Genomic DNA, 21,057 nt, shown 5'->3' with positions numbered 1-21,057 from the left:
TCCTGTAAAAATGAACGAGCATTTTATAAAAAAAAAAAACACTACTCGGGTATTTGAAAGTAATATTAATGATTTTAAACTCAGGTACTACCCACGTTAATACCCACTCTAGTCCCTAGTCCCTAGTTATCTTGTATAATATGTCTTCAGATTTAAATTACACACAATACACATATTTCTCTAATCCAGTTCTTCTTCCCTCAAAACATAAAATTATAACACACAGTGTAAATAATTAAAAACTAGGTAAGTGAATACACAAAAAATGCCATTAAAATATACAATATGTCAATATACGTATAATTAATTATAATAATTCGTGTTTCGATTATAAATAATAATAGCAAAATGCTTGATTCTTTTATATTATTATCAAACTATGTGCTTTTAAAGCCCCCCTCCAAAAAAAAAAAAAATATCTCCATAAAATTTAAATAACTTAAAAATAATAATTATATGGGTACTTACTACTAAATTCTTTAGAAAATGTATTTAAACAAAAAAAAATGTTGTTGAAAAAAATCACTAAATTTAAATATATAATTCAGAATAATATAGTTTTAGTTTCTAAAATAAAATAATTATAATATCAAAAAATTGAAATTGAAATCTTATGCTTTTATAATACAGTAGGTTTCTAGGTGAATCTTTTCTTTTTACTTTTTTTGTTATACATTCGTATAATCGTATACCTCCCAATCTTGTATTGCATTACTGCGCATGGTCAAATTTCACTATAAAATCAATTTGTATTCATCAGTTCCATCAAAGTGCTATAAGTATTAATATAACTTATCAATTAAATCGTGTTTAGTAATACTATGAGCAGTGCGTATATCAGTTGGAACATAGTTCCTATGGGAGGCAGTAAATACATACCTAATCAAAATGTTAGGGGCTCTGTTACCTTTCATCAGACCTTAAACACTCGAAATTATATAATAAACATAGTCGCCTCTATACATCGTAAGTTGAATCCTGAAAAAAACTCAAAAACATTGATTTATAATGAGATCATATTTTACGGTCATTACATAGGTACCTATAATAATTGAGTATATATTTTAGCAATTAATTAGTTTATTCTTATCATAATATATTTCATATGTGTACTACATCTTTATTCAAAAATATGTAATTTAGTATTGATTTGTGTTGTATTTGAAACTTTCAACTATCTGAACTTTTACTCTGCCAGATGTTTATAATAATAATAAAATACTATGAATACATAAAACGAATTGTAAGTACCTACATACCTACCTCCATAAACACAATTAATATAACCAGACATAATATCATCCATTTATACATTTTAAAATGTCATTTTTTTGTTTATACTTGGCAAATAATAATTTAATGTAAATTACTTTGGTCTCCACTGTAAGTATTGATTAAAGACAATTAAGTATAGCAATCTACTCGCACAATACAATAACTAATACCTCATTACCAGTTTACGTTATCGGAAAAAATCTCATATAAACCATAAAAAAGTAAGTATATTATATTATGATGATTAAACCGACAAACTTTCTAATGCGTTTGTTACAGTCCCATTCCCAAGACATTAGCAGTGAGCTGTTACATCTTGTGATATTATAGGTACCATGTTTAAAAAACGAATTCATCGCACTGTGTATTGCGACCATGTACCTAGTACAAAACGTGTTCGCACTTATGTCGTAGGTATCGTAGGTACACGGAGGAACGTTAAATAAAACTTTTTTATGGTCTCTTACCTCGTACAGTTTTACGATCGAAATTTAAAATTCTTACCGTCAAATTATATTATTATTTTATTCAGCCTACGACTCGATGTCGCCGCAAGCTCATAAATAATGAACCATCATAATGGTATATTATACCGCAAAGTCTCCCATACTCCTGTGCTTGCAGTATATACCCGAAATGAACCACAACGTCAGAATCTTAATATACCCGGAACACCGGTGGTTCCATAGTTTTGGCCTTTGGGGAAGTCATTTCAATATTCAAATGCAGAATCAAACTTGAAGTCGCAAATTTAAAGCCATTGATTTTACAACGATGGTACGCAGTAACACTTTATTTTTTTGCATTGAGGCCGCAAATACGAGCTTAAAGTAAAAATTATATTAACTTTACTCGTAAAATAACACTTAAGATGAAAATAGTTTTCATTTAATATTAAAATATGTTAATATTTTATAAAAGAAAACCGCATCAAATGTGTGGAATAAAGGCACTTCGGTATGACAATACCGACATTGTTCCGAAATACACGTTCGATCGTGAATTTCCCCAGCAATAGAATTTTAAACGGTTTAAACTTATATCGGATGAGCTTAAAACCAATGCAAGTTTTACTGGCCAAGGCAAACTATAAATAAAGAATGGTTTTAAAAAGTTTTAAATTTTTTTCTGATAAAAATAAACTCGCGAATTTTTTATACTGTGGGGGGGTGTACTTATTCATCACAAAATACACTATTCCTTAAAATACTACTTCCTAAATATTACCCATTATTTATACCATAAAAAGTGCCTATATGTAATGTTACCAATAATGCATTATACTTACCTGACTATTTCGTCCACGTTATCTTACAGTGAGATAATACTCATCTTTTCCGACGACGCAAACGAGGCTGGTATAAAAGAAAACGACTTCACGATAAGGTCGTTATTTCCACGTGACGATGTCAACGAATGCATAGAATATATATATATATCCGTTCGTATTATATATAATAATAATATGGTCGATTTGCATATAGTATCGTTAGCCGAAAAAAAATCCGTCCACGAAATGTTTGTGTTTGTTTCTTCACTGCATTTGATGCACAGATACGATTAGTTGATAGATAAATATTAACCATTGAAATGTTTAAATCGCCATACCCCTCCCATATTTCACAAACCCCCGTGACCATGCACCTATTATCATCGGTACACAAAATTAAATTAATTTCGAAAATGAATTTTGATTCTGGTAGTAAACATTTTCGGAACAAATATCCACTAAATAATTTACAGTAGAAAAGGTAGTCACTCGTTTGATAGACAGAATATTCCTTGAGTAGTTAGTACAAAAAACCTAATGAATTTAAAAATATTTTTTTATGTAGGTACTTACACGTATTTAAAAATTGCAAAAATCAGATTTTGAACAGCTGCATAAATGAAGACAAAAAAGGGAATGTGTATGCTTGGTGACTTGCCCAAGATTACAAGATCAATTACATGTTGATTAAGAAAATTGTGTCTTTTGTCGGTACCTACGTATTGTCATTCAGAAGTCACAATAATATTAGGTACCTAGGTGCATTATAAAAATCTATATTTCTGCTTATCGACACGCAGTTTTCCGAAGCGTTCGATTAAGGGAGCTGTAATGCAAATCACAGTTCTCTCCTTGGTCCTCGATAATACGATAATTAGGGGGGGAAATGCTCCGGAGTAACACATAACCCCCGCTAAATAGGCCCCGGAAAATCATTTTTCACGTCATATAGCCCCGATATTCAGCAAGCCGGACCTTGGTATGAAGTGAATAAGAACGCAATGAATAAAATGCGCCATCGTCATAATATATAGAACTGTTTTTCTCCACAGAACCGTTTTTATTTTCCATTTACTCGCCTTTTGAAACGTATCCACGGTGTAATAAGTAATAACGATATGATGGAGATTGGTGACCGCCGGAGACATCGAAATGCGCCTAAAATAGTAAAATACGCGTCGGCACATAATCGTAAAATACCCGTACGACCGAAAATTCCGATGAATATCAATTTCCGAGCGAATAAAGAGAACCTAAGAGAAAACAGTTTCGCGTAAAAACGAAATTTAAAAACATAAACGCTTTACTGCCGCATGGTATAGCCAGAAAGATTAATCTTGACAAATGCTTGAAAAGTTTTTCCTTCCTTTTATATTTTTTCCAACGCTGATTTTCTCTCACCGCAAAAATACCCCGAATAAGTCAAACTAAAACTGGCTTAGATATTGTGTTACACCAACTCATCTGTTTTTCTTTATTGCGAATGTTTATTCTTAACATTTTACATTTAAATTTTCAAAATGTTATTTTGGCCACTTTTTTTTTTTACCATAATTCCACAACCGTATAATTTCAACCGTACCTATACCTACTATTTACCGAAAATCAAAGTTTTATTTCATACAAAATTCAATTAAAATATAATATAAAAGAACGATTAATTTAATAAGACATTTTGGATACATATTATTATAATATTGTATACTAATATTTGGAGTTCACTTGATTTGCTGCCCAATCAGTTTGCACATAATACGACGAATAATATTTTATGGTATTATAATCAGACGATTTCAAACAACGTCGGCTGTATAGCAGTACCTATGTTATCGTGTTGATTATTATTATTATGAATAGACCCTCGAATATATTATATGCCTAGGTAGGTACCCTCCTAATATTGGGTTTCAAGTGTTAACCGGTGTATTGTACTATATAATTATAGTAGTTGTAACAGGACGTATAAAACATCGTGTACTATCTGTGAATATTGCGACCGTAGAAATGATTATAATCTGCACTTAATTAATTTATATGATGATAGTTCAAATTTAGTTGTGACTTATATGTAATAATAAGCTGTCGCATTATAACACATTTTCCAATATATGCTTTACTCGGCGTAGTAAAATTTTAACAACATAGAGGTCATAGGATAATGCAGTTCAGAAACTAGGTATATTACCAACAAAGTTAAAATTTTCGAAAATTAAAACTGTCGACATATTTGACAAAACCATCGTATACACTCGTGCCTCAAATGTATAACTATAGTTGAATTGTTTTAACACGTCAATACGTAACGGCTTTGCTAGATCAATAGTAACACATCACGCGATTCACATAATTATTTTATAATATATGTTAATTTTAGTAATATTTATATTTTATAGGAAAAGTTTTTTAAGAATTGGGTCTATTTTGAAGATATTTTAGTCATTACTAAAAATTATAACAACCATGTACAGTTTACTCAATCATTTTCAGAATTGGTCTGTATTATCATTTATTGTCATATCCGTTGGATAACCACAGTACGATTAGGACGTACAAATAGGTGGTAATATTATTTAATATAATCTGAGGTACGAGTGTTATTTTATATTTTTGTTTCTTTGAAATAATTCATTTGCTGTTCCTAAAAAATTTTATAAAATATATTATGTTAACCGGTGGTTAAAAAATGTCAAGAAATATTTTGTACGGTGCAATGGCGGCATATGGTGTCAAAGAACGATTGAGTTCCACACGCTTTTCTGGAAAGTTTTCAATTTACACATCCGTACGGGTTTTAAAAATGTCGTACACTTATAATTATTATCGCCGACATTAAAATATATACTAATATAGAGACGAGGAAACCATATTTCAGGTGTTCTGAGCGGTTTGTACGTCAGCCGGATTCACTGCATTAATATTGTACGCGTCCTTATATAGCACGAACACTCCGTAGTCCGTGTGTATACGTGTGTACCTATTTATTAAATTTATTATAATTGTAACTTTATACGTTTATTATAGTTATCCATCGTATCAATATAATATTATTGTTATAGGACAGTAAGTATAAGCAGTAAAACTGTAAAACTGAGTGGTGCATGATGATATCGTTGACTCGTCCACGAAGTTAGCCCACCGACTCCGTACAATCCGTTCAAAATCCATGCCAACATTTCGCGAATAATTTGCTAGAGTTTGTCAGTCCATTCCCGGAATTTGCTAGTCATTCCTTCCACCCCTATTCAGTGGCGTATATAGGAATTAATTTCGGGGGGGGGGGGGGGGGGGGGCTTATAAAAAAAAAATGTATTTAAGTATTATTATAAATTAACTTTATTTTAATAACAAATTATAAAAACTAGAATATTACCTATATAAATCACATCAAATCAAAAAATCCAATTTTCGAGGTTGGTTTGCAAAATTATTAATCACTTCTTCAATGTCTATTGAAATACTGCGATGAATTGACATGAGGGCTAATCCTGTTAGTCGATTTTCACTTGTACTATTTCTTAAGTACGACTTCAATCTTTTTAGCGTTGAAAATGATCTTTCCGATGATGCTGTTGATACCGGTAAAGTAACTAATATTGACATCAAGCACCATATATTTGGAAAAAAATCAGGGGATATCTTACTGAAAATATCAATAGCAGACTTTGGAAACTCATTCTGAGGAATTTTTTTCCATTTTTCTATCCATACTTTTAATTCTGATTCAAATGTATTGTAACTGGGTAAAACATGTTTATAAAAGTCTATACATTTTTTAAAATCATTATAACTAGGTTTAAATTTGTTGAGGAGATTTGGAATCAACTTTTGTAATACAGAAATAATTTCGTTGTGTTTATAAAATCGTTCTATTAATTGATTTTTTAAATAATCGATAAATGGTATAAATATTGTTCTTTTATAATACTGTTCCGGTGATTCAGCTGACGTATTACTACGAGACAATTGACGCCCAGTTATTCGAGGTATTTGAATAGTTTCATCCAATAAATTCAATTTTTGTTCGACTTCTAAAAACAATGTTTGAAATTCTTTATCGGCATTTATACGAATAGAAGATAAAACTTGTATACAATTTTCAACATTTTCACAACATTCAGATAAATCATTATTTACTTTTTGTAATGCATTACATAATGGCAATGTAAAGGCAAAACGTTTTTCTATGACATATAATGCTATTATAAATTGAGACGAGCGATGAGTCTTAGATAATTGAAAAGCGAGTTACGATGTTTCTATATTATGATTATTTTCGAGATTATGTAATGCATAAGCTATAACTTCGTATAAATCTTTGAATCTCAATATACTTTAGTGACGATCTACCCAACATGTTTCACACATTTTTATAAGGGTACTTTGTTGGGTACTTGGAATATGTTTGTTTATACATTCTTTTAAAACCTCAGATCTCATTGAAGATTTTCGAAAGAAATTTATAATTGTTGAGACCGAACCAATACAATTTCGTATCTCAGGAATGGTACAAGATTTTCCTATTGCTAAATTGAGTGAATGAGCCGCGCAGTGAACGTAAAGCGCGTGTGGTATTTGAAAAATTTCGGGGGGGGGGGGGGGGGGGTGTTTGAACCCCTAATGCCCTCCCCCTATATACGCCACTGCCCCTATTCAAGGGTCCGCCAACTTCAGGTAGCAACCCCACCTTACTCAAAATAATCCAAAATAGTATCGAGTCTCGTCTTAATTTGCTGGTATTCGCGAGTCCATCACCGGAATTTTCTAGTCCACTAAAGCCCGATAATAAACTCAAACAATAAATGAAATAATAGTGTATTTTCAGTAATTATTTATTATAAAGTGTACAAAAGTCGTATAATATGTGTGTATATGTGGCTGAGTGATGTGAAGGTGCTCTGGGTTCATTATTTAATACTTAGATGTTAGATCATATAGTTTGTTAAACAACTTATAAATTATATGTAAATATGTTACATATTTTTTTTGTTTCATACAATAAACCAACTTTTAAAATATTCACTTAGAAGTTGACGACTATAAACTTTTAGGTATAATAAGCATTTTATTTTTATTTTTCATCAAAATGAAATATTTCATGAATTTTTCATGAAATATTTCAAGAAAATAAATTTTATGAAATTTTAAAACCCTAGTTATAAGTAGTTTAAAAAGTAGGTAAGTAGTATAAATATTATATACGCATATTTAACAATAAAATATAAATAATAAATAATAAATAAATAACCAACAAATAATGTTATTACTTTATTAACAAATAAAAGAAATTTTTTGTTATTTTAGTGTTAGTTTTCTGTTACTGCCTACTCCATTCGAAACAAATTCATTAATTACTTTGTCAAAATCAATTGGCACTTCTCTTTGAATTTGTAATAAGGCAACCCACTTAAACGCTCTTGTCCCATGCTGATTCTTAAGTAACTTTTTAAGCAGGAAAATGTTCGTTCACATGCGGAAGTATTTGTTGGTATAGTCAAAAATATTTTTATAATTTTTGTGTAGGTAGTTTGTAAATCCTATTTGTATATCACCACATAACAATTATGCTATTTTATTATTGATGTTAAACTCATCATACTTTGTCTTGAACATTTGATTAAACATAGCAAGCTCAATAGTGACTTCATTGATATCTAAGTTATATGTTTCACATACTAATTTTATTGAATTATTTTCAGGTTTTTCACAGATAACATCCTTCATAGCTTGTAGTATATTAAGATAATTTTCTTTAAATCTGTCTTGTATTTCTTTTATTATAATATCTAAATTAATTTCAAGATAATTACGTGTTCACGAATCACGGTAATAATAGTCACGAATAATGCGATAAAAGTAACACTGACAATACGTCAACATTATAATATTGTTCAACAAGAGAAACCTAAAATAAATAAACTTTTACTAAGTAATTTGAGGAAAAAAATATTTTAAAATTATAATATTATGTTAACAGTCTTGTTAAGAATACTTTTTAAATGTAGATTACTTGTGGGGGGGGGGGGGCAAAATGATACTTTTGCCCCCCCGCAATCATGCCACTGGGGGGATATACATTTTTTACACACAAAATATTAAATTTTCAAGTACATTGGTGAGTATATAATATAATATATAATATCATGAAGGCTCTGGGGGGGGATCTATCCCCCTCATCCCCCCTTAATTATGCCCCTGATCTGAGAGGTATTGTTAGTTATTACTTGTTACATACCTTAACTAAAAACAGCGCCGAATAACAATATTTAACATTTTTACAGTAGGTACTTACTCACTTCAATTTGTCATACCTATTCATTAATATAGTATGTAGGTACAGTGTACACTAAATTGTTCCTCTCTAAAATTGTTTTTGTTGTCCTGAACCTAGTTTTACAATTCACAATGGCACATTCACCGTTGGGTAAAACAATGACAGCCTTTTCATTTAAGTAAATAACACAAATAATTGAAATAATTAAATAATACATATATTTTTAGACTGTTATAATATCAAATAAAATTATCAATATAGCAATATATTATATTATATATAAATAACAGAAAGCTCCCATTTTAATTAAAATGCGTTTTTTATAATATGTACAGTTGTTTATAATTTTTTACAGACAATTTTCAATTTTCTAGAAGAATCCTATAATCTTAATGAAAACTATTTATACATCTCAATAATAAAATTTTATTGTACTATCGTTACTACAATAGTACATACAATAAGAAATATTCGTTCACAATATTGCTTGTTGAACTAACTATACAGGAAATATTGTTTCAAACATAATTTAACACTTTCACAATAAATTAATTGGGAATTAAAAAGGTAAAATAATTAACAATATTTGTGTAGTCACTTCCCAACATCAAATTTATACTTAACACTTTATAATATTGTATCAGTTAATCATTGATACTTATACAATGATAAGTAAAAAATGTTTATAAAAAATTTATTAAGTCAAAAGTGGATAATGAAAAATGATAAATAATTTACTATTTACTATCATTCAACATAGACCACTCACAATTGAAATGGAATATACAATATTACAATAATAACTCATAAAAAACTTTGGAATATATATGACGAAATATTGAAAAGCTGTAAAGTTCTATAACTTTGATTTTATTCTGCTGTATTGATATCGTTTATTTCATTATTATCTGGAGGAACATTTCTTGTTTCTTCAATTGGAAGAATCTCATTATTCTGTTGTTCCATATTAATAGATGACTCACAATCTGCACCAAAATAAAAATCATCATGAGGTTCGTGAGATTTTTCTTCCATATTCATGTCATGATTAGTCTCATCTACTTGAGACACAAAAGTGTTGATTGAACAATGCTCCTCATTAATTGGATTGTGAGAAGACTCTTCATTAAAAGATTGGTGGATATTAGGTTGGTCATTTTCATATTTCGTATTACTACAATCAGATTTTAATTGTACATTTTGTACAAATTCTTCATTGTTTTGGCTCATTTCATTTTCTTGTTGGGAATTAAAATTGTCCTTAGAATCGTTTTGATATTCTTCCTGAGGGTTATACTCATCCTTCTGTTTTTTTTCTAAGTATTGCTGTTCAAAGTTCTCTATGGGTAGTTTTTGTAAATTCTGCTGTGTTTCTTTAATATCGTCATGGGACAATTCTTGTGCATTATTGGTGAAATCATTTTGATAATCCTCCTCAAATTGTTGATCTTTATTATTATGCTGCTCGTCATTATTTTGTTCGACATTTTTCTTGTCTTCATTATTTGAATCAGCATTATAAACACCCAAGCCATGATGTTCCTGAAACTCATTTTGATGTTCCTCGTCCTGCTGTCTAAATGTCATGTTTGAGCTTAACGTTTCTTGTTCTTGGACTTCATGATGTTGCTCAATATTATCAACAGCTTCACCTTCATAGTTGTCTAAATCCATTGGAGCGCTTGTTTGATGTGGACCTTCTTCTATGTTGGATTCATCTCTGGATGCAATGTGCTCTACAGATTTTCTGTTCCAACGATCTTCTTTAGTATTATCAACTGAATCTTTATCACCCCATTTGCTTGGTTTTCTAGAACGTTCATCATTGCTGTCACGATTTTTTATCTTTGTATAGTTAGTTTCATCTTTCTTGCCAGCAGCCCACTGTGATCCTTGTTTATTGTTTTGCCATTCTTCTTCTTCATTCATTGTTCCACGTTTCCATGGTTTCTGTTGTTCATCCCATTCAGGATTATCATCACGTCTCCAGCGTTTTTGTTGATTGGGTCCTTCCCAATCTTCATTTCGTCGTCGATTACCATTACCTCTCCATGGAGAAAGTCTACCACGACCACCCCATCCATCTGAATCACGACTACCTCCTCGACTTCCCCATTTATCTGAATCACGTCCACTTCCTCGACCGACCCAGTTATCTGAATCACGACTACCTCTATTAGCAGGTAGATTATTGTCCATCCAATTATCTGAAACATAAGTAAACCGTATTAAACAAACTATACAATATTTATTTCAGTTTTTGGTACCTCGGCCACGGCCCACTACATTCTGCATTAATGGTGGTCTTAAATTACCTCTTCCCATCATACCTCCTCTGTTCATACTTTGATTCTGCCAAACAGGAGGCGGTCCATTATTATCCCAATTAGGTCCATTGTTGGTATCCCAATTTGGCGGACCATTGTTATTATCCCAGTTTGGTGGGTTGTTGTATCCTCCACGTCCTCTAAATCCTCCACGGCCTCCACGATTCCATCCTCCTCGTCCTCTCATATTACCATTATCCATAAGAGGTGGTCTTGGACCATCTAAAATTAATTTAAACAAATAATGTAATGCATTTATTCAAAAATATATTATTAACAATTGTTTATATTATTTATTTATTTACCTTGTCCTAATCCTGGTGGAAAATTTTGAGGAGGCATATTAAACATTTGATTAGGAAGTGGACCATTGTTAGGCCCAAACATGCCAGGTTGGAATGGAGGATTACCCATATTGTCTTGAATTACATGTTCAAGGATTTGATGCAAAGAATTATTTTGCATCAAAATATCTTTTACATTATCTATCTGTGGTATATTTGGAGCTTGAGCTATTCCTAATCCTTCTTTTACTGACAACCTATCAATGTTATTTTGATTGTCAACTTCTTCATTAACTTTATCACCCCAGCGTGATGATTTTCTTTCCCTTTGTTCAGGCCCTTTTAAACGATTTCTTGGATCTTGTCTTTGAGATAAATCATCTCTTCGCCCACGATCATTTTTGATATCTCTATCTGTGAATCTATCAATTCTTTCTCTATTGTCATAATTACGATTCCTGTGATCTAGTCCATGAATTCTGTCACCTCGTTCATTATTTCTATCAGAATCTTTAGATTCTTCTTGATCAGAATTGCCTAATGCATTAGGATCATATTTATCATTTCCCATATTTGTATTACTTGTAATTCGTGCAAAATCATTTAAATTTGGGAGTGTTGGAGGAGGAGGTAAATTAAATTGCATAAGGGTTGATGGGTCTAACTGATTCGGAGGATTTGTTGTATTTAGATTATCTTTCTGATTTGTATTATGTGTAAGGGTAGGAGCAGAACTAGTTCCAGATGTGACAGTAGGTGGATTCATCCCCATCATCGTCTGAGCAGAAGAAATAGCTGCAGCTGAAATAAATATATATAAATTTAAAAATTGGAATCATTAAGGATACCTTAAGTTCAGACATTAATTTATATAATAATATTTAATTTGAAAATATTCAATTATTTACAATAATAATTATAATAAATATAAAATATGCATTTATTTATTTACTTTGAGATGGTAGATTCATACCAAAAGGAAAGGGCATCATCATATCTGGAGGTACGCCAAGTGGTTTTTGTGCATCATTAGACATTGGCATTTGTTGAGGGTTTCCCATCATTGCCATATTTGCTAAAACACTGAGGTTTAAAAACTGTTTTAATAAATACTTCTGTTTAACAGTAACTCACGTGGAGGTCCAAATGGTGACGGCATTCTATTCATCATCATCATAGAAGGGTGACCCATGCCCATTGGAGCCATAGTGCCAGGCATCATAGGATTCATCATTGGATTCATCAATCCTAAAAAGTAAATAAAAAAAAAAATTTTAATTCTTAGAATACTGATGTTCCAATACGCATTAGCACCAAACACCACTGTAATATTCTCCTGTGTTGTATACGTTTACTTCTTATTCAAAACAAATATAATGGAAACCTCCAATGAAAAAAGTAATATCAATAACGTGAATTTAATGCAGTATAACTAGGTAGTCATACTTTAAAGCAATAGTCAAAGGATTAAAAAAATATATTGAAGTTTACAAATTGTACATACTAGGATTGATTCCAAATGGATTAGGCATGCTCATTGTTTGTGGCATATTGAAATTCATCTGATTAGGCTGGCTGTTTTGAGCAGGGGACATTTGCATATTTTGAACACTAGGAGATTGAACACCTTGTGGATCAAAAAAGTTTGATGTATTTAAAGGCTGCTGACTTCCTTCAGTTAATTTTTCTTCTTCTTTCTTCTCATTTTTCTTTGACGTTCGCAAGGTCTTTAAATGAGCTGAAATTTAGTTTAGAAAAACAACCCTATTTTAATGTCTTTATCAAGTAAAGTTAAAACTGTGGTTATAGACGCTATATTTCAAACATGCATTACTAAAACTGCCCAGTTAATCAAGTAAAATATTAATGTTCTTAGAAGTACCCAAAATAAAGTTTTTAAGTATTCATAAAAGAGCTTACTTTTTAGCCATTCAGGCATTGTATCTTCATCTAACATTCCTCCAACTTCCAACTCATCGTAGTCTATTTCCTTGTTTAATTTCTCCCAAGGTATGTATGAAACTCCGTCTTCAATTTCCCAATAATCTTTCCATTCTTTATCTTTCATTGCTTGACCCGGAGCCCAAGCAATCTTAATCAAGTTAAAATATTAATTATATTAACATTTTCGATTTATTTTTTAACAATTAGTAGTACATAATATAGTATAGTATAATATTGTATATTAGTATTTTGAGTGTGTGGGGTAAAAATTAACCACACCAAAAAAATGATTTTATATTTTTCTGGAATTCTCAAATAATTATGATTAGATATCCAATGACTTTAGAATATGCACATGGGGTAAGAATTTGGTCAATTCATAAACATACTGTTGATAGTAGGAACAATTAAACACATTTTGTATTTATAGTAAGCAGAAACACATGACAAAGGGTCAAATAAAAGATCTCCTTAATTAATTTCAATAATAATCAAAAATGAAAATAATATCAATGGTAGAGTTGAAAAAAAAAGATTATTTATTATTTACTTAAACTTAAATTACACATATTTAAATTTTTATTGTACAGATAATAAATTACTGTTAAGAGAATTGGAATCAGTGATTTTATTTGTCTAACACACGTGAAACATAGGAAGTTAGACGCGTTTTCATTCCAATGTAACGATTAACCTAATAAATCGATATTGCAATAAGAATTCTAAAAACAGATTCAAATTTGTCGTCATGTCTACGTGAGATCGACTTTCCTACATTTTTGATCTTATACCTCTAAATCCTAGAAAAAAATTATCCTTAACATTTGTAAGACGGTGACAACACATCAAATGTAAATATTGTAAATAAAATTTATAAAAAGATTATATTGTTGATAAATACCGTCATAGGTTTTCCTTGTAACCTTTCTCCTTGATATTTACTCATTATACGAGCAGCATCTTGCCTTCGGTTCATGCACAAAAAAGCACACCCTCTAGGCGATATTAAATTTAATGAAACTATATCACCAATTGGTTGAAATAATCCATATAAATCATCTTGGTGTATGAGTTTTGACAAATGGCCCACCCAAAGAGTAGTGCTTACAACTGTAAATATTATACAAATTAAACAACATTATAAACAAATTCTAAATATTTTATTACCAGCTAAATGATTTTTTTTAAATGGAGGTAGATATTTTTTTCTTCTTTCTCTATCTTTTTCACGTTCCTTTTCTCGTTCCCGTTGGCGTTCACGACTACTCTTCCTTGGCGATCGTTTTCGAGATGGACCTGATGAATAACCATCTCGTCTTGCATCTCGTTTATTTTGGGGGGGTGATGCAATATGATCTAGATCAATTACTTCAGGTTTTGATTGGTTTGGATCATCATAACTACTATACAAAATATAAATAAATGATTTATTTTAAGAAGTTAAAAAATTGTAGCCGATCTGAAATAAAATATACATTATCTGGGTTAAAGGTTTATGGTGAAGTTCTGATGTCATCAAAGGTTGTTGTTGTTGTTGGTACATTTGTGAATTAAACAATTGGTTTATATATGGGTTTGACAACATTCCACCTGCTGTTTGAGGGATCAAAGGAGCTGGTTTTAATTCACATTCAGAAGCAAATGGTAAATTCTGAAATAAAAATGAAGGTAAATACACTATATAAAATGTTTAAAGATTATGAATTATTAAATAAATGGTTAGCAAAATTATTCACTAATATGATCTTGACTTAATTCTAAGTACTTACCGAGCTGGAATTGATTGCTCGGAAACTGGATCACTCGTTCATTATATAAACCTACCTTTCGATGGCTCGTTACCGCTGAAATTTTTATTTGGAGGAACAACTAAACAAAAGTAGGCACAGGGACTCGTGTTTGGACTGACAATTTGATTCTTTGAAATTTTCAAAGAATGGCTTAATAATACTATGCTAAAGCTACACATGTACTATTTTTGGTAATCTTACCTGAACAGTCTGAGCAAGATGCTTGTCGAACTCCGCTTCTTTTCTCATTTCTTTTATCTTGTCCAACTCTGCTAGCTGTTTAGACTGTGTAGACATTAACCCTTCGACATTGCGCAATGTGCGCAGAACTTCTGGGTTATTCAATAGGCTGAATTTAAAAAATACAAAATAATAGAAAATATCTCTAAAAACTTGAATCTTGTTCAAAATCGAAAAATGTCAATGAATGATAATTACTAACAACTCCCTAATTAAAACTGTTTGGTTTGATAAATATTTAATTTTTAATCAAATTTAAAATTTGTACAAGTACTTTAATCAATATATAAAAGTAAAAATGTTCAGTGATGAATTGACACATACAATTATTTACAAATAGTAATCCCTTTCCAACCCTGTATTTCCTGAAAATATCTATACTATTGAATAAATGCAATTGGTTTTACACTTATACATTAGTAGGATCAAAAAAATATTGTTCACTAAAAATAAGTTTGGAGAATAATATAATTGGTATCAATTAATAACAATCTATAAAAACACCAATATTTTTCATTGAGTAATTTGATGTATAAACTACCATTTATGGTAGTTTTCTACCAATTAATTTTAAAAATTCATGCAATCCAAACACGAAGTATGCGCATAACAATTAATAAATAATATTAACATTAAGTCCCTATTGAAATTATCAGTAAAACTTACTACTAACTTATTTTTAAAAAAATAAAGCGAATGGCTGTTTACATTGTTTACAGTATGATACTTTTGAAATTTAAAAAATATTAGGATAGATTTTTGATTATAAGTGTATACACTTGTTTATCAAAATATTATACATAAATCTGAAGAATTATTATTAAGATATAAATAACAATATGCCTGATACAATTTAAAACTGATGCTTATTGTTTCAGATTTCTAAATGTTTTAATGGTTAATACTTAATATACACATTATTTGTAATCAAATAAAAGCAGCAAATCCACCAAAAATACACTCCATACTACATAACATAGTATTTAATTCAATAACACCCATTTTACCATATCCAGCAACCACAAATAGTGGTATTATTTTATTTTAGTTGATATAATATCTTATACACATACGACATACAATTGTACCTTCAAAATAAACAAAGCAATGTATTTCTAAGAAAATAAAATGTAATACAAACCTTTGAAGCTCACACTACCTTTCTTGCAAGAGTAGATTTCAATTTCTGAAATAACTTAGTTCCTATATACCTATATATTTTTTTTTTTAAACAACAATATTTTTGGCAAGATTGTACAATTGTGTATACATTTTGATTTAATACAGTTATCTTAAAACAATTACATAAGTAATTCAATTTTACAACATACCTAATAATGAATATAATTGAAAGTAAACAATAACACAATCGATTTTTTTTTGTATACCTGAAGAACCAACAACTAATAAGCTTTGCATATTATTTTAAAGTAAAACTTAAAAAATGTAGTTGTCATAATAGATACGCTTTAAAATATGATAGCATCATTTTCTGTATGCTTATAGTTAAGCAAAAAAAAATATTAAAAGAACAAACCTGTCAATTCCCTCAATGGCAGTATTTTGATGTTGCTGTTGTTGGAATACTGGAGATTGATTAAGCATTTCATCTTCATCATCACCATAATCATAATCAAGAATTTTTTTATCAAACAATTTCACCTTAAATATTAGTTTAAAATCAAACTTTAATTTTATTTGCTCATGATTATATTTTATTGCACTTATGTCTTACTCCATCAGATTTTTTTACTTGAGGAGATGTGGATGACTGTTGCATATGACCTGGTTGTTTTTTCAACAATGATTGAATTGCTTGTATATGTTCAAGTATAGCTGGATCTATTATTTTACTGTCAGTATCTAAGCTATGCGACTGCAATTTTAGAAACAAATTAATATTAATACACTAAAAAAAAAAATTGATTGTTTAAATCAATCTTAATTATTTACCTGTAAAGTGTCATAATGTTTAGAATTATCATCTTTAACTGGAGTATTTTCTTGACTTTTAAAAAGATCTGTCTTAACACCTGTTGAATAATAAAATACTTAGTCAAACAAAAATAACCTTATAAAAAAAAAAAGAATAAATGAACAATTTTAAAATGTATTGATTACCAAAGATACTGTTTTGTTAAATTTATAATTTAAAAGAGTACCCAGTCGGGCTTCGGCAGCCAAAGCGATAACATGTGCGCTGTTCCGTAATGTGTTACGTATCTTATCAGTTTACTTTTAATTGCCATGGCTAATGTGGTTTCTCCTATCGTTATAATTAACAAAAACACCGTTCGCAAATCGAAAATGAATGCCACTCCAACAAAAAGAGCCCTCTCATCGTCATCACCAAACTCTCCGGTCCACGAAGGCAAAAAGAGCAACATTTTTGTTTCTCCAAACCGTTTTGAAGTTTTAAGAACGGAAGACGAAGAACTAGATTTCGCCGACCCCCCATCACACCATCTAGCGTAACGTTGCCATATCAGAATAACCTCAAACTTCCTAACATCGTCCTTAAAAATGTAAGTGACTTTACTACTCTCAATAAGGATCTTATCCGTTTGGTGGGCCCAGAGAGCTTCACCTGCAAAGCTAAAAAATCCAGTTTAATTTTACGGACAAATACACGAGCACAGTATGTAGCCATTAAGTCTTATCTGATCGATGCCGACTATGATTTTCACTGTTATCAACCCCATGCTCTCCAACCGTTCCGCGTTGTATTACGTCACCTCCACCACTCTATCGCCACCGAGGACATCATTAATAGCCTAAGAGACCTTGGACACGATGTTATCAGCATTTCAAATATACTCAACCGTACAAACAAGTCGCCACTTCCGTTATTCAATATTTCCCTAGCCCGCAACAGCAATAACAACGACATTTTCAAAATAACCAAATTGTTTAACTCAATTGTGAAATTCGAGAATCCAATAAGGCCACTTGGTCCTCCTCAATGTCACTCTTGTCAAATGTATGGACATACACGCAATTATTGCCACCAACCTCCGCGTTGCGTGAAATGTGGGTTAAGCCACCTCACCGTAGATTGCACTAAAACACGGGAAGAACCCGTTAAATGCGCCAATTGTGACGATAACCACACTGCCAACTACAAAGGTTGTCAAATTTTTAAAAATTTACTAAAGCGCACCATTTACAAGGTCGCTTATAAAGATGACAAAGTTGAAAAACCGAAAAAACACCCCAGCCCACCATCTGCTGTACCTGTTGCACCACAAATCTTCAACGTCCCCAGTTACAACTCAAATCAAAAACCGACATCTTATGCCAGAGCCACAGCCAACCCTTCATCAGTCAATCAACCTCTCCACATCATCAACAAATTTAAGAAGATTTAAAATGTATTTTAAACCCTCTTTTATTGGCTCTTACTTCCCTAATTAACAAAATTGTACTTCCCATTTCGTCCACTCCATGACATCCTTTCACCCCAAGTTAGAGGGTATCCACACTGGTGGGCCTCCCTCCTCACGTTATTCATATTTTATTTATCATAGCCCATACTCTTATTGTGCCTTATTGTGTATTTTATTAATAATAATAATAAAAAAAAAAAAGAGTACCTATGTATTATAACATTACGTATGATAAACCATATCATAATTAGATCTACTACAAACTAATATAATTGTGTCTTGTGTAACATTAATACAAATATTTAATAATATAATTACTTAGTTTTGGACTATTGTCCATTGATGATATTGTATTTGTTTGAGAGTGTTCCCCGTAATCAGGATTAGCAGCCAAATCAAAAATAGGTTGAATAATATCAGTGGTAAAAACAGCATTCTTTTGCCACAAATTTAGTACTCGAATAACTTTACTCTATAAACATATACAGTAGACTGGTTTAATATTATGTTATAGTTATATATGGGGTTATGTATTTTGTAACATACTTTATCTTCTTCTGCACACGCAAATAAGTGTGTAAAAGTCTGTTTGAGATTACGTGCAAATCTAGGAGCGAATACATCTTTGTCATTTCCAAATTGATGTCTTGATTGCCTTACAATTGAATCAATTACATATAAACCTGGTATCTTATACTCAGGCTTGCACTATAAAAATATAATAGATAGTTATTTAATGGAATAATTTATTAAGTGTATAATTTCAATTTACCTTTTGTATAAATTTTTCTACACATTGAACAACATGTTTATACAGCTTGATGGCTTTGATTGCATTTCGAGTAATTGCAGTCATTTTTGCTTTTGATATTGGCGGCTTCATTTCCATGATGGAATAAAGCTGAAAAACATTACAAAACGTATTTATATAATATCCTTCTATAAACCATGATACTACTAAAGTTTTGAAACCACTCTAATCCCATCCAAGACACCATTAAGATAGTATGCACAGCAATAATTATGATGGTAACAAACTAACAACAATCTCATTGATAGTATTATAAATATCGACAAGCATCGCGGTCTGTCAACGGCCCAAGGGCTCAGGGCAGACGGTGTCTGAGCCGAAGTCTCTTTGATCAGTCAGCTTTTGCTGACCGCGAACGAGATAAAAATATCAACTTTCAGGTTGACAAGAATCGAGCGCGCATTCAAACATGGTAGAAGTTAGGGATCGTTACAAGCATTTTCCCCAGCAACCGGGAGTTCACAAGATGTCCACACGTGCGGTGGGCATTCGTCTGACTTACCTCGAACGTGAACGCTTTGACCGCCTCCATTTCGGTGCGACGACGATTCTTCGAGAAAAGACTGCGCAACAAGAGACGCAAACCCGCGACGGCGGAAACCGGACTCCGGACGAGAAGTCTAGAACATGGCGGACGCGACTGCAGAGGTATCACACGAATCTGTTCGGATGAAAAACGCGAAAAACAACGTACTCGGTAGTCACAACTTTTGGCGTATTTACGTTTCAGTATAGGACGTTCGGGACGGTTCAAGTCATCGGGACAGCGTATTGCGCGACGGCCGACGATGTGCAGTGTGCACGCACGCGCTGATCGGACATCAGCCGCACAAGTACAGTTACAGTGCAGCCAGCCCAAAAAAACGAAAATTTTCTTCTTGACATTTATGAATCACAGTCATCAGCAGCTGCTGCTAGGTCGCAAAACGCAATGTCGGATCATCTTTTATAATCTCCCACGACCACACGTCATAATAATATATTGGCACCATAAATTGGCGGTCATTTTAAAAACTTAACATAACATATTTTTAATCTATAGTTATATGGTTGTGTTTAATTTTAAATTTATGAAAATTATACATACACAGACATACAGTTGTGAAAAGTGTTTTTTAAACTTTAATAAATATTCATAAAATAAGAACTAGGCTTACTGAAATCCTGGTGATGATTTTAAAACTTATAATTTCATTAGTTTGGAATAGATATAATCGTAATAACTTATAGTGTAAATTAATGTAATTATGACGTATCGAGTTTTTAGTATTGAGGTATTTGTTTTAAATAATATTACCCAACCCTGTATTTATTTTTATATTTTTTATTTGTTATTAAAAAATGTATTACTTAAAACTATACTACCCGCAGTAGTGCAGTACCTAACAATATTTTTGCGTATTGTATTATTTTTAATTCACATTAATATTAGAGATCCGATGTAGCGTTTTCAATTTCT

At 31.2% G+C, this 21,057-nt stretch overlaps 1 protein-coding gene across 4 annotated transcripts; it reads right to left on the bottom strand.

Annotated features, from left to right (window-relative positions):
• Positions 1–9,056: 9,056 nt before the first annotated feature.
• On the bottom strand, positions 9,057–20,395 carry LOC132951802 (SR-related and CTD-associated factor 8). 4 transcript variants are annotated; one of them, XM_061023772.1, is made up of 18 exons: positions 20,101–20,395; positions 19,560–19,688; positions 19,334–19,495; positions 19,106–19,259; positions 17,355–17,434; positions 17,137–17,277; positions 16,939–17,063; positions 15,363–15,510; positions 14,847–15,022; positions 14,539–14,771; positions 14,273–14,481; positions 13,348–13,519; positions 12,932–13,165; positions 12,562–12,675; positions 12,380–12,502; positions 11,449–12,228; positions 11,084–11,365; positions 9,057–11,023 (listed from the first exon to the last, which is right to left on the bottom strand). In XM_061023772.1, the coding sequence occupies exons 1-18, from the start codon at positions 20,128–20,130 to the stop codon at positions 9,687–9,689; spliced, it is 4,629 nt and encodes a 1,542-aa protein (XP_060879755.1). In that variant the 5' UTR covers positions 20,131–20,395; the 3' UTR covers positions 9,057–9,686. The 4 variants fall into 4 exon arrangements, with proteins under 4 accessions (XP_060879755.1, XP_060879757.1, XP_060879756.1 ...); XM_061023774.1 differs by having other exon boundaries at positions 9,058–11,023; positions 11,132–11,365; positions 14,539–14,774; XM_061023773.1 differs by having other exon boundaries at positions 9,058–11,023; positions 12,401–12,502; positions 14,539–14,774.
• Positions 20,396–21,057: the final 662 nt, after the last annotated feature.

The sequence above is a fragment of the Metopolophium dirhodum genome, chromosome 9 (genome assembly GCF_019925205.1).
Source record: "Metopolophium dirhodum isolate CAU chromosome 9, ASM1992520v1, whole genome shotgun sequence".
In the NCBI taxonomy this organism is placed as follows: Eukaryota; Metazoa; Arthropoda; class Insecta; order Hemiptera; family Aphididae; genus Metopolophium; species Metopolophium dirhodum.
The sequence above is the reverse complement of the archived record's forward strand: the minus strand, read 5'-3'. Positions and strand labels throughout refer to the sequence as shown.

What these genes read in the sequence shown, in the direction of transcription:
- LOC132951802 (XM_061023771.1), bottom strand. Translation starts at nt 20,130, where the DNA reads ATGGAGGCGGTCAAAGCGTTCACGTTCGAG. An exon ending in TATGAATCTACCATCTCAAA is followed by an intron (nt 12,229 to 12,379) that starts GTAAATAAATAA and finishes TATTTATTTCAG; the next exon opens with CTGCAGCTATTTCTTCTGCT. An exon ending in TCCACCAGGATTAGGACAAG is followed by an intron (nt 11,366 to 11,448) that starts GTAAATAAATAA and finishes AATTAATTTTAG; the next exon opens with ATGGTCCAAGACCACCTCTT.